The 14,407-nt window shown below is 50.0% G+C and overlaps 1 protein-coding gene and 1 long non-coding RNA gene across 2 annotated transcripts in view; both read right to left on the reverse strand.

Annotated features, from left to right (window-relative positions):
* Positions 1 to 59: 59 nt before the first annotated feature.
* The window catches only part of ZNF892 (zinc finger protein 892), a 30,862-nt gene continuing 16,514 nt past the window's right edge, over positions 60 to 14,407 (reverse strand). Inside the window, exon 5 of the mRNA XM_049696444.1 lies at positions 60 to 604. Within this exon, the coding sequence (XP_049552401.1) occupies positions 576 to 604 (29 nt within the window). The 3' untranslated portion in view covers positions 60 to 575. The remainder of the gene's footprint in view (positions 605 to 14,407) is intronic.
* LOC117195796 (uncharacterized) lies at positions 4,149 to 7,777 on the reverse strand. Its single transcript, XR_004475602.2, has 3 exons — positions 7,572 to 7,777; positions 5,961 to 6,097; positions 4,149 to 5,581 (listed from the first exon to the last, which is right to left on the reverse strand). It is a non-coding gene; the product is annotated as an uncharacterized LOC117195796 (long non-coding RNA).

Raw genomic sequence — 14,407 nt, forward strand, 5'->3', positions numbered from 1 at the left:
GGCACACCTGCACCTCCCTTCCTCCCGCTGCTCCTGGGCCCCGCTACCATCCATGGAAATTCTTTTTTTTTTTTTTTGGGCGTCTCACCGTTGTGGCCTCTCCCATTGCGGAGCACAGGCTCCGGACGCGCAGGCTCAGCGGCCATGGCTCACGGGCCCAGCTGCTCCGTGGCATGTGGGATCTTCCCGGACCAGGGCACGAACCCGCGTCCCCTGCATCGGCAGGCGGACTCTCAACCACTGCGCCACCAGGGAAGCCCCATGGAAATTCTCTGGTTGATCTAGGATAAGCTGGCCCTTGTTACCTTGGGAACACTTCCCAGGGCCACTTTCCCACACTTGACTTCAAACATCATCAGAAGTTTGATGGTCTCCAAACCCCACAGCCCTGAGGTCAGGGAGGGGAGAGTGGAGGTGGAGACCTGGGGAAACCCAGACCCACGAGAGCATCCCTGGCTTCTCGTCCCTCATACCTGCATCCAGCCACGCAGCAGTGTCCTTCCAGTGCCCCCTCCTGGGCATTTCTTCAGAATGGACCATCGAAAGTGGGTATCAGGCTACGTGACTCCTCGGCGTCAAACCCTCCAATGGCTCTTGCACCAGCCTCGGGATAGAAGTGAATTCCTTAACCTGGCTCACCAGGCCCTTGGCCACTGGTCCCACCTCAGTCCCCCCGGCAATTTCCCGAGTGCTCTGCCCTCCCTGTGACATTCCCCTCTGTCCTGTTCCTGCCACAGGATCCCCTCTTCTTCACTCTTGTTCCCATCTTGCACCCCACTTCTGTTAATCCCCTAAGACTTGGCTTGGTGGTCATTTCTAGGAGGCTCCCCGGACCGTTCCCCCAGGCTGAGTTGGGGGCCCCTTCAGGCTGCTTCCCTATCACTTGTTCACCAGTCTGTCTCCCCCACATAAACAAGCTGTATTTATTCATTAGGGTTTTTTCTTAATTTTTTTTTTGACTGTGCAATGCGGCATGTGGGATCTTAGTTCCCCTACCAGGGATGGAACCTGGGCCCCTGCACTGAAAGTGCGGAGTCTTAATCACTGGACCACCAGGGAAGTACCAACAGGTTGTATTTTATTCACCTTCACCATCTCCTCAGCCCCATGTACAGTCCCCGGCACACCGACTATTCTCCATAAATGTTTCCCTAGGCTTGAGGAAAGCAGATTTCAAAACCTTTGAAGATAAGATTTTCTTGCAGCCAGAGAGTCTGAAACTGAATGTGATTCAAGGTCACCATGTCCTCAAGACTTGATCTCTGTGTCAGTTGGGAGGACAGCATCTTCTGGCCTGAGCCAGACTTCCTGGGCTGCCCTCTCTCTCCAAGGTCAGGGCCCAGGCCTCATCTGACACTGACATCAGCTCCCTCCTCACCCTGTGGCACTTGTGGCCATGGCCTCTTGGGGAGAAGACAGACAGAGGCCTGGTTTGCAGAACCTCGGGGCCATTTTGGGAGTCGTGTGGTCCAGGAGCACCGCAGGAGCCGGCTGCGGTGCCGGCCTCCCCTAGAGCCTGACTTAGAAGGGAAAGAGGCACAGGTTGGAGAAGGGCCGCTGGCCCTATTCTCCAGTGCAGCCTCCTCCCATCACCACAGCAGGTGCCAGGGAAGGTTGTTGATGGTCCCTCTTTGGAGGTGCCCTGCGTCCATTGCTTCCCCTTGGGTGCTTGTGACAGCACCACTGACCAGACCCTCAGGAGCTCTGTCTGACCCCTGAGTCTCCTCTTGGGCACATTCAGGTGCCCAGGAGGTCCAGACCAAAAGTCTTAAAGAGGAAGGTCCTATATTGTAGCTAGGAAAAAATGGCTCCACCCTCTGTCCCCTTAAGACAGCTCTGCGAGGACATAGGCTATAGAAGCAGAGGCTCCCCGGGAGTGGAGACCTGGAAGAGGGGGGTTAAGCCCAAAAGATAAGCCCACCCAACCATGACCAGCAGATGGGTTACATCGTGGAGAGTTGAAAAGTGATATCTAAAGTCCACAGGGTAGTTTCAGGTGGCGTGTTGCCTGCTCTGAATCAGAACCGGTCTCCTGTTCAACATTGACTACGCGAAACCAGGAGGAATGGTGTGTGGTCCTGATAACAGAGTGAGGGTTCGAAAGAATCTCAATCCACTGGACTGGGGGGTTCAAACCCGCAGCATGAAATGCAGCCAGGAGAACTATTCACAGGCAATTCACAGATTCCTAGATTCATAACTGTTTGTGGAAACAAAAAGACCGTAATGGGCCAGCTGACCACAAGGTAGCACAAGGTAGCACATTATTGAGGTAGCACCTCAATAATGAGGTCAGACAGCTAAGATGCCTTTGTAATGCTAGCCAGCCTGAGAGGTCAAAGGTCCCCCCTGGGGAGGCCAGGGCCATTGTCCTGTGCGGCTCAGCCCTGCTCTGGAACTTAAACTCCCTCTCGTGACAGCCACGACTAGGTAGGTGAGGCAGGGCCAGAGCACCAAGCCAGGAGCGGCCACCTGTGCCCAGGAGAGGACCACCCCCAGAGGTCAGGAGGAAGGACAGGAGAGCCAGGGAAAAGACCCCATTGGCTTCCCATCTTCCATGCTGGAAGCAGCCACGAGACCTGCCCTGACTGTCCCCCCAGCCCCACCCCGACCTGCCTCCTTCCTCCTCTGCCCCACTGCAGACCGGGCCACAAACCTGGTCACAGCCACTGGGGACACAGACGGGCACACGAAGTCCTGCTGGGGCTCCACGCCAGCAGCATTTCCCCTTTTCCGTGCTGCTGGTGTGTCCTCCAGGCTGACGATGGGGCTGAACGCGTCAGGGTCCCCCTAGACCGTGTATGAGGACATAGGAAGCCCCCAGATACCCAAGAGGTCCCAGGCACTCCTGCACCCCTGCAGCAGACCCCTGAAAAGTATGTCTGCAGTGACCACCCTCTAGGAGGCAGGACGCTCTCTGCAGGAGGGAACTGGGTAGTTGCTTTTCCGGGCTCAGCACCTTCCACACGCCGGGGAGAGAGGAGGACCACCTCCAGATGCAGAGGACGTCCAAAATAGTTGGCAAAGGAGCAGTCCCTTCAAAAGGCAGTGGAGGGCTTCCCTGGTGGCGCAGTGGTTAAGAGTCCACCTGCCAATGCAGGGGACACGGGTTCGTGCCCCGGTCCAGGAAGATCCCACATGCTGCGGAGCGGCTGGGCCCGTGAGCCATGGCTGCTGAGCCTGCGCGTCCAGAGCCTGTGCTCCGCAACGGGAGAGGCCACAACAGTGAGAGGCCCGCGTACCGCAAAAAAAAAAAAAAAAAAAAGGGCAGTGGAGCAGTGAAGGGTAGCATCGGCTTCCAAACGGAGAGGAGAGGGCAGCAGTGCCTCAAGCTGGGGTCCCCACTTCCTGGCTGGCTGTCAGCCTCGGGCAGATCCTAGCAGCTGCTCTCTGCTCCCATACGTGGGCCCCTACATCCCTTAGCCGGCGATGGTGCCTCCGATCCTTCCCATACTGACTTCCCCATCAATCATATTTCCCTTGCCTCTTCCAGCTCGTCTCTCTGGCCAACTCTTCTTCCCAGTCTGTGATTAGGGACTCGCACCTGCATGCTCCAGAACTGGCTTTCTATCTTAAAGCCAGAAGATTAGTAACCTTAATTACATCTGCAAAATCCCGTCACAGCAGTGCCTAGAATAGTGTTTGGTGAATAACCAAGGGACAGGAATCTTCAGGGGATATCTCTAGACTTCTGCGTATGATAGGTTACTTTATTGCAAAGCTTCTCATTCGTCTCTAATTTGCTAATATGATCTCTGAGTCTCCCAAAAGGAAGTCTTCTATGCCAGCCGTTACTGTTAAGATTAGATTCAACTAACTACGTCAGAAAATCCAAAATAGCAATGGGTAAACCAAAACAGGAATGTAGTCTCACATAAAGTGAGACTGGAGGTTGGTCATCCAGGGCTGGCCCGGCAGTTCCACGAAGCAACAGCACCCAGGCTCCTCCTCTCTTTTGTTTACTCTGGCGGTTTCCAACCTCGTGATTGCCTCCTGGAACAAAATGAGGGTTGGAGGTCCAGTCATCACATTGACATTCCGGGCTGGGGAACAGCTGGGAGGGGCTGATAACCCTCCTGGCTAAGGCAACTTCCTTTAAAGCAGCTTCTACACCCCCCCACAACCCACCCCACACCATGTCACTCCCAGACCTTGAATTTACATTTCATTGACCAGCGCTTGATCAGAAGGCCACACGGAGCTACAGGGAGGCTGGGAACATGCTCTTTGGGCTGGGTGCTCTGTGCCTGGAATAAAGCCAGGGTTCTGTGGCTCAGGAAGAAGTGGGGTGTGGACACTGGGTAGATCCAGCTTTCACTGCTACCCTGGGTGCTCCAAGCATATTTGACTACAGATGCCTTTGTTTTCAGAGCACAGTTCAGAAAGTGTGTTTTCCTTTAAACTGCAGAATAATGTGTTACGTCTAGCTGCCCAATACGTTTAGGTTCTACTCTCCTAGTCCCCGAGTAGTGAAAGTATTTTAAGACCGAATTATATAGTACTGAAGAAAACGTAAACATTCATCCCTAAATTGTATCAGAACAGGACCCTGTGCTTGCCAAACCCAAGCCACATCATTCGTGTCTTCCTCTTCCCCTTTCGCTCGCGTTTGACTCTGCTGGGACTCAAATGTGGTACAGCGTGCATGGCGGGTACAACAGCTCCAGGCAAAGCCTTCAAGGTGCAGGGGAGCTGCAGGTCCTGCATTGGGGCCCATGCTGCCAGCTGCACCCCCGGGACTGGACCCCTGAGCAGGGACTGCTGCCTGGAGGTCCCCAGCTCCTCCTCTCCTCTCCTGTCCCGGTCATACGGCTCAACTCCTGCCCTGCACCATCCGCCCCCACTCCCTTTCAAGGTCACTTCTCTGTTGGAGGCCTTGGAGCGAACGAGGACCATATTTCAGGGCCCCTGTTCACCTTGCAGCAGTCATCACCTGGCACCTGGGGAGCCGGCCTTTTTCCTTCATCCCTGACTCACCACTAAAACAATTATATAAAGATCTCTGACTAAGGGCTAGGGGGTAAAGGAAGGTGACTGCAGCAGATGAAGGAAAAAATCCTCAAACTGAAATGTCAGTCATCGCGTTCCTAGCAACCCGCTCAGCTCTCGCCGGGGGGAAGTTTCTCCGGGGCTCTGTCTGTCCTCAGGCCCTTCCTCCACTGTGCTGTCTTAAGTCTTCCTCCTGTCCCAGGTCCTGGTATTGAAAACCCCAACTTGTAACCTGAGGGTACTGTCGTCAAGGGATTCTGTTCGGGCTGGGATATGAGCGCCCTCTGTGTACACAGCAGGTGACACTTCAAGGACACGTCTGTCACACCCAGGGAGGTCGGCTCTGGGTTCCGGCCTCTCACTTCAGACTCATTAACCTCTTAGGACCTCAGTTTCCGCAAATGCAAAAGGGAGGTTTGGTCTTGCCTGATTGCTGAGGTCGGCCCCTCAATCCCACACAGTGACGGCTGACTTCCACTGATTGCAGCAGGGCGAGTTCTGGCCCAGACAGCATCGTTCCCACAGATGAGGCAGGCCGGGGACGAGAGGCAAGGGTGCCCGTTTCCAGGGTTGAGACAGAGCCGGGGTCTTTCTGGCCCAGAGGGAGGGAGGGTGAAAACCCAAGAGACGGAGAACATCAGGGCATCGATGGAGGGGCAGCTGGGGTGAACGCTGATGCCCCGCGAGGTGACCCGTGGGATGAATGACTGCAAGCTGGGAAGGGGACTGCTCGAGGACGGCCAGGCCAGGAGCACACTTTGGTGATGAGGGCACTGCACCCCAAAGCAGACTGGGCCCTTCGAAAGGAGGCGGGACAAAGCAGGGATGTGGGTGTCAGCAGGATAGCTCAACGAGAGGAAGAGCTAAGGGAGTACACTGGGACCAAGGATCTAGACTAAACTGGGGACCCGGCAGGATGTATGGAGTCCAGACACACACATCAGTCAGTGTAAGGCAATGAGTTGGCAAACCTTCGGTGGACAGAAGTTTGGCATCGAGAGGTAGCAGCACGGGAATTCCTTGGTGGTCCAGTGTTTAGGACTCCGCGCTTTCACTGCCAAGGGCGTGGATTCAATCTGGTCAGAGAACTAAGATCCTGCAAGTCAGCCTGCGAGGCCAAAAACAAACAAAAAAGAGGTAGCAGCAGGCTAAGGACGGCAGGAACTGGATACGCAGGTGGGACCCAGGTGAGTGCAGATTCCAAGACACCAGCAGGTGAGCGTAAGTCTCAGCAGGCAACAGGCAGCCAGGGCAGGAAAGCTGGCCCAGGGTGGTGGGAAGGAGGGCCCAGCTCTGGGGCCTGCTGGGAGCCCCCCAGGGTCAGCTCAAGGACTCAGGTCCCTCCAAACCCAACTTCTCGTAAGGAGACTTGGGCCGAACGTGGCTCCTCTTGGGTAGATGGAAGGCACCCAGGAACACCTGGAAACTCTCGGGGAGAAATGGCCTTTGCTTCAGGTCGGGGAAGTGGGCACAGCGGGAATCCCTTCCCCTGATTCTCTGGCAGATGAAAATCCTTGCGATTCAGCAGCACCTGTGGAGCCTCTGCACCTCCCGTCTGCCTGTCCTGGGAATGGCCCACAGGGGACCCCATCTGGTCATGACACCCCCCTACGTGAAATACTTCAGGGCTACTCGTGCCCCTAATAATGTTCCGTCCCCAGCGCTGGTCAGATGCTGCAGCAAAGACAGTGTCCGCCTTCACCAGCCCCAGCCCCGGTCCAGCCTCCTCTCCCGGAGGCCGAGGCAGACTGCGTTTCCCAGCCTCCCTTGTAGTTGGGTTGAGGCCGTGTGATTGGTTAACCCTGGCGAACGGGCTGTGAGCAGAAGTAGAGGGAGTTATTCTGTGGCCAAAGCACAGCAGGGCAGGTATGAGGTCCCACAACTCTCTCCCTCTGCGTCGGGCCCCTGCAGCCGCACATAAAGATGAGGATGTTACAGGACGGTGGCACCTCCATGAGCCTGGATCCCGGGGCCTTGGCAGAGCTGCCAAACCCAACACCCTCCGCCCCTGCCCCAGACTACACTGGCCCCCCAACCCTGGGCCACCAGAGAGAAAAATAAATCCTCGTTGGATTAGGCACTGAGGTCTGGCGTTCATCTGTTACTGAAGCATAACCTAGACGATCCTAACTAAATACATTCCCTCCACCCACACCCCGGGGATCAGGCGCTCTCCATCAACCATTAATTCCAGAGACTTTGCCATACCCCTCCAGCCCCAGACAGCCGCGCTGAAGTTGCTCTGCCCCCAGCCTGCCGGTGTTTCATGCTTCTATTTCTCTGCTGTTGGACAGGCTGTGTCCCGACCCAAGTGCCCTCCTGAAGTTCCTGGCGGCTAAGCCGCTGACTGCATCGCCCAGTGGGGCTGAGGCCCGAGCACCTGTCTTGCACCTCTGCTCTGCGAGTGTAACTGTTTCTGCTCCTGTCTCCACTTGACTCAAGTTTCTGAGAAATGAGTCTACAGCACTGCAAGAATTCGGAGCAGGCTCACCAGGACGCTGGACTGGGTTTCCGTGTGAAGGCCTCGCTTGGACCAGAACCACCCAAGGGCATGTTTCCAGGCAAGGGGCCTTGGGTCTCACCTCAGCACATAGTCAGAAGGAACCCCAACTCAAAGGCACGGGGCCCTCCTTCTTCCTGGCCGAGAAGCCGGGGTCAGAGCTATCTCCCCACAGCAGGTCGTGTTCTGCTCCCCCATCCTTCGGCCTCCAGTCATCTCCATGGCAACGACTTTACAGACCTGACTCTGTGGGAGACACGAGGTGATGAACCATGTGTCAGCTGTTGGTTCTGTGGGGCGGCAGGAGCACAAAGCAGCAGCCCCAGCTGAGCAAACGTGTGTATTGAAAAGGAAAAGAACTATTAAAAACCTGTGTGTGTGTGTGTCTGTAAAAAGCTAAAACGAAGAGCTAGAATTTGGAGTCCTTAAAAGAAACCCTGGGGGCTTCGCTGGTGGCGCAGTGGTTGAGAGTCTGCCTGCCGATGCAGGGGACACGGGTTCATGCCCCGGTCCGGGAGGATCCCACATGCTGCTGAGCCTGTGCGTCCGGAGCCTGTGCTCCGCAACGGGAGAAGCCACAGCAGTGAGAGGCCCTCGTACCGCAAAAAAAAAAAAAAAAAGGAACTCTGGGTGAAGGTGTGCTTCTAAAATCTAAAACCATAAGCCTCGAACGTGACTTGAAGTCAGCCCCAGAGAAAGCGCATCTTTCGAAAACAGTGAGTCCAACAGAGAACAGGACATCCCACATAATGAGGCAAACTATCATTAGAGAGCTAAAAATAATTTCAGGTGTGTTTTGCCAAGAATTCAAAAGGCCTTTCAGTCCACCAACCTCCACTGAGTACCCATTGTGTATCCACCACCGTGCTGGGAGCTGAGAGCACAAGGCGATGGAGGAATATTTCTACAACTCTGTCTCCTGAAGATATAAAAGGAGCGGTCTAAATTAGCAGGACCCATGGCAGGGATCAGGGCACAGAGATGTGCTCAGTAATGACAAGAAAAGAGAATCATTTTCTTGTTGTGGTTTCTCCATAGACAAGGCTTCTAATCACCTCATTCCTCTTTGAAGCAGACAGGCTGAAAATCCTGTTGGCAAGTCCACAGGATGTACTAAGAATGACATGCACTGAAGTGGTGAAGCCACCCCAGAGTTTGGAAGGGATGAAAAGCAAAGTCCTGTCATGGAAACGTCAAGCAAAACTTGTCTCCTATTGTTTTGCTCAGCAACGAGACCAGGAGAGTCCCAGGTCCACTCGCCTCGACCGTGGCCCTGGAGCCCGCTGCTGGAGCCAGGCCCAGTTCCCCTCTTCCCTGCACTGGGACATCACAGGACCCTTTTCATCTGTTTCTTCACCTGAAAGTTTGGTTTATGAACAGTCCCTCCCTCCGGAAGCAGAAATGATATAATATATATTCAGCACTTACACAGCTCCTGCTGCGTGGCGGACGCTCAATAAATGTTGGTAATTTTCAATATAATGAGCCTGGAGCTCATTAATAAATTGAAAATCTCAGGGGCATGGCTCTGTGAAGGTAAATCATTTTCCAGACTCCTCCTCAGGCTGGAAAAAGATGAGTCATTTTCAGCTGAGGCTGGTAAATTAAATAGGTAATTGAGATGAGTAATGTCACCTGCCCAAAAGTGGATGATGATGATAATGATGACAAAAAGGAAACCAGTTCTCCTTAGCGGCTCTGGACACCACAGGCATCTCCAGAGATCTGACTGGTCCTGACTGATTGGTACAACACTGCCACCTGGTGAAGCCAAAGGGAACTACAGGGCAGTTCTTAAAAGGACAATAAGCCTCTTAAAAGGGCAAAACCGAAGCTGAGCTCCTGGACAGCAGTGCCAGGGGATCCAGCACACTGCAGAGATCTCAGTTCCCCCTTTCGCCTAATCTTAAATTAACGTGATCTACTCAGTTAATTCTGAGTCTTTGCCAGGCAGTTAATATTTCCTTCCTTCAAGGGTTAGCTGGGACGAAGTGAGAGAGTGGCTAGCGGGAAGCAGCCGCATAGCACAGGGAGATCAGCTCTGTGCTTTGTGCCCACCTAGAGGGGTGGGATAGGGAGGGTGGGAGGGAGACGCAAGAGGGAGGGGATATGGGGATATATGTACATGTATAGCCGATTCACTTTGTTATACAGCAGAAACTAACACACCAGGGTAAAGCAATTCTACTCCAATAAAGACGTTAAAAAATTTTTTCCTTCCTTCCCTTTTTATCTCTTTTTAAACGTGGAGATGTGAATCATACACACATACTCACATACATTTATTTGCATTTTAGAAAAATGTCGCGTACCATGCATACATAAACCTTAACTGTACAGTTTTGACAGATACACACTTGTAGAATCCACATCCAATCAAGATAAGGAGGAACATTTTCGTCACCCTAGAAAGTTCCCTGTGCCCCTTCCCACACAGTGCTCCCGCAGGGAGCAGTGACTCTCCTACCTTCCGTCACTATAGATCAGTTTTGTCTTTTCTAGACTTTCATATAAGTGGAATCGTATTGCATGTACTGTATGTTCTGATTTCTTTCACTCACATGATGTTTTTTAAATCCGTCCATACATCAGTAGGTCATTCTTTTTATTGTTGAGCAGTAGTCCATTGTGTGCATATGCTGTCCTTTAGTTTGCTATTACACTGCTGGTGGACATTTGGGCTGTTTCCAGTTTTGGCTACTAAGAACAGCACTACTAGGAACAATCTTGTGTAAGTGCTTTTGTGAACAAATGTTTTCATTTCTCTTGGGTAAATATTTAGGAGTCAGAGTTCTGGGTCAACGGGTAGGTATATGTTTAACTTTCTAAGAAACTGCTAAACCATTTTCCGAAGTGGTGGTAGCATTTTTACCTTCCCACCATCAGTGTACGAGTTTCCTTTTATTTCTAAAGTTTGGAGAAGTCCAATTCTATATGAGCAGAGAAACAAGGAGAATAAACGTTCATATAAACTATTATGTCAGCATTCAGTGAGGCAGATGTTCTTTCTAAAACTCCACACACAGATGGAAATGCTGGATTAAAACATCATAAGTGGGACTTCCCTGGTGGCGCAGAGATTGAGAATCTGCCTGCCAATTCAGGGGTCACGGGTTTGATCCCTGGTCTGGGAAGATCCCACATGTCGCGGAGCAACTAAGCCCATACACCACAGCTACTGAAGTCCACATGCCTAGAGCCCACGCTCCGAAACAAGAGAAGCCACTGCAATAAGCCCGCGCACCGCAATGAAGAGTAGTCCCCGCTCTCTGCAACTAGAGAAAGCCCGCACACAGCAACGAAGACCCAAAGCAGCCAAAAATAAATTAAAAAAATAATAAAACAGTATTTTAAAAAAATCATAGGTCTGCTCATAGAAATGTAAGAACTACTTTCAGACGTCAAAACCAAAAAAAAAAAAAAAACCCTCGGGCCTTCCCTGGTGGCGCAGTAGGTAATGCAGGGGGCCTGGGTTCAATCCCTGGTCAGGGAACTAGATCCCACATGCCACAACTAAGGACCCCACGTGCTGCAACTAAGGAGCCGGCGAGCCTCAACTGAGACCTGGTGCAACCAAAATAAATAAATAAATATTTTAAAAAAATCATTTCTCATTAAAAGGAACCAAAGGCAAAGTAATCAAACTTAGCATTAGGAACAATAGACAAATTGGCATCTTGAGTTTCTTGATGTGATTTGAGGATTACACAACAGCTATATAGCTTTCTTGCCAGAAATGCTTAATCTGCATCTAATCATGAGAAAATAATCAGAAAATACAGATTGTGGGACATTCCACAAAACAACTGGCCTGGACTCCTCAAAATGTTAATGCCATGAAAGACAAAAAGAGGTTAAAAGACCATTCTAAACTGAAGCAGACTACAGAGGCAGGACCAAAAAAATGCAATGTGCCATCATTGATTGGAAACAGACGGTGGAGCTGTAAATGACATTTTGGGATAACCGTGGATAAATTAAAACTGACCAAGGACTTCCCTGGTGGAACAGTGGTTAAGACTCCACACTCCCAATGCAGGGGCCCGGGTTTGATCCCTGGTCAGGGAACCAGATCCTGCATGCTGCAACTAAAGATCCCATGTGCCGCAACTAAGACCTGGCACAGCAAAATAAATAAATAAATAAATATTTTAAGGAAAAAACTGACTATATGTTAGATAATATTATTGCATAAATGTTAGATTTTGGGGGTTGAATAATGGTATTGTGGTTATGTCGGAGGATATACTTGCTCACACGCTGATACATATTCTTATAAAATATATGACATCAGGGCTGAAACTGAATGTCAACAATCTAGTTTCAAATAGGTTGGCAAAGGAAAAACATAAACAACCAAAAATAACTAAATAAAATTAAAAAAAAAAGATCAGGAAGATTTAAGCTCACAACTCATGACTATGAAACCATGAAAAATGAAACCAGAATAAAAGTAGAACAATATCTTTAAAATGCTGAGGAAGGGAATTCCCTGGCGGTCCAGTGGTTAGGATTCAGTGCTTTCACTGATGGGACCCAGGTTCAATCCCTGGTCTGGGAACTAAGGTCCCGCAAGCCAATTAAAAAAAAAATGCTGAGAGAAAAGTAACAGTCAGCGTTGAACTCTATACCCAGTGAAAATATACATCAAGAACTGGGGCAAAAATAAAGACATCAATCAACAAAAAACTGACAATTTACAACAGATCCTCACGAGAGTAACCTCTAAAAGATATCCTTCAGGAAGAAAGATGATTCCAGAAGGAAGGTCTTCTGGAATGCAAGAAGGAATAGAGATAAATCTGTGGGCAAATCTAAATGAACATTGACTTTATAAAACAATGACAATGTCAGTACTTATAACACTAATATTTAAGATGGGAGGGTGAGTGTGGTATATCAGTTGCGAAGACTGACCCAATTCTTCACCCCTCCATGTCCACAGCCTTTGTAATGTGACTTTATTTTTATTTTTTTAAATATTTATTTTATTTATTTTCCTTTTTAAAATTTATTTATTTTTGCCCGTGTCGGGTCTTAGTTGCGGCACACGGGATCTCCGTTGAGGCATGCGGGATCTTTTTTTTCCTTACGGCAAACGGTCTGCTCGGGTTTCTCTCCAGTTGCCGTGCTTGGGCTCCAGGGCGCGTGGGCTCTGTAGTTTGGGGCACGCGGGCTCTCTCGTTGAGGCGCTTGCGGCATGCGGGCTTAGCTGCCCTGCGGCATGTGGGATCTTAGTTCTCCGACCAGGGATCGAACCTTCGTCCCATGCATTGGAAGGTGGATTCTTTACCACTGGACCACCAGGGGAGTCCCTGGTGACTTTAATACAGAGATAGAATCTATTTCCCTACCTCTTGAATCCAGGCTGGCCTTGTGACTTGCTTTGGCCCAGGAATGTGATGAAAGAGATGGTGTGCTAATTTCTAGCCTTGCATGCTTCCACTCTCTTGGACCCGTCACCAGGAGAGCATGCCTGAGCTAGCCTGCTGGAACGGCAGAAGGAGGGCAGGGGCATCCCATCCAAGGCCATCCTCGGCCAGCCAGCCTGTCTGTATACACATGACCGAGCCCAGCTGAGATCAGATCTGTAGCGCCATCCAGCTGACCCAGAGATTCATGGAGGATAAGACATAGTTATTGCTTTAAACCACTAAATTTTAGAATGGTTTGCTATGCAACAATAGCTAGCTGATATAGGAGTGATTGAAGTTAAGGGATTCTGAGGTCCCTAATTTCTTTGTAGGAATGAAATTGATTAACTTTAGAGTTTCAGTTAAACATGCTTTAAGCTAACTCAGCTTGTTAAAATATGAACAATAACCACTAAAAAGAATAGAAACAGGGTATATATGTTTCAAACTCATAAAGTGAAAAAAAGAAATTTAATAAAATTTATTAATTAATCCAAAAGAAAACAGAAAAGTGGAGGGAGGCAAAAAAAAAAAAAAAGCACAAGACTAAATGGTAAAAATATATTAGTGTGATGGCCAATTTTATAGATCAATTTGACTGGGCCTGGGGATGTCCAGATAGCTGGTTAAACATGGTGTCTGTGATGGTGTTTCCAGAAGAGATTAGCATTTGAATTGGTGGACTGAGTAAAGAAGAGTACCCTCCCCAGTGTGGGTGGGCATCATGCAACGTGCTGAGGGCATGTATAGAACAAAAAGGCAGAGGACAGGTGAGCTGGCTCTCCCTGCCTGAGTGCTGAGCTGGGACATAGGTCTTCTCCTGCCCTCAGCACTCCTGGCTCTCAGGTCTTCAGACTGGGAATGGAATCGACAGCATTGTTCTCTGGCTCTCAGGCCTTCTAACCATATACCAGCTTTTCTGGGTCCCCAGCTTGCAAACAACAGGTCATGGGACTTCTCAGTCTCCATAAATGCAGGAGCCAATTCCTTACAATAAATATCATTATTTATCCAATTGGAGATACAGATAGATATCTATATCTGTATCATCTATACCTATATCTATCTCCTATTGGTTCTGTGTCTCTGGAGAACCCTGACTAATACAGAGTTTGGTACCAAGAGTGGTTCTAGAAAATCAAAACTTTAAGGATGAGTTTTCTGAATTGGTCCTAGGGGTTCTGGAATTGGCTCTCTAATCCGATTCGATTTAAAGACCCTCATGACGCTATTTCCAGTAGTAAAGAGAGCACCGACAGTCTATGATGTGATCTGGCCACAGAGATATGCAAAATATCTGCCTTGGATACTCTTAATCATTTCAACCATTTGTAAAAAGGCAAGAAGCTGGGAGGAACACTTTCAGAAAACTAACTGTTGTGTGTCTGACATTAAGCTTTTGATTGCCAAGACATCCATTTCAAAGACATCCATCTCAAATAAACGCATTGCCAGTGGTATGACACACCTAATAGTAAAGCAACTAGATAAGAAACCGGGCTGC

This window comes from Orcinus orca, chromosome 13 (assembly GCF_937001465.1).
Source record: "Orcinus orca chromosome 13, mOrcOrc1.1, whole genome shotgun sequence".
NCBI classification, from domain to species: domain Eukaryota; kingdom Metazoa; phylum Chordata; class Mammalia; order Artiodactyla; family Delphinidae; genus Orcinus; species Orcinus orca.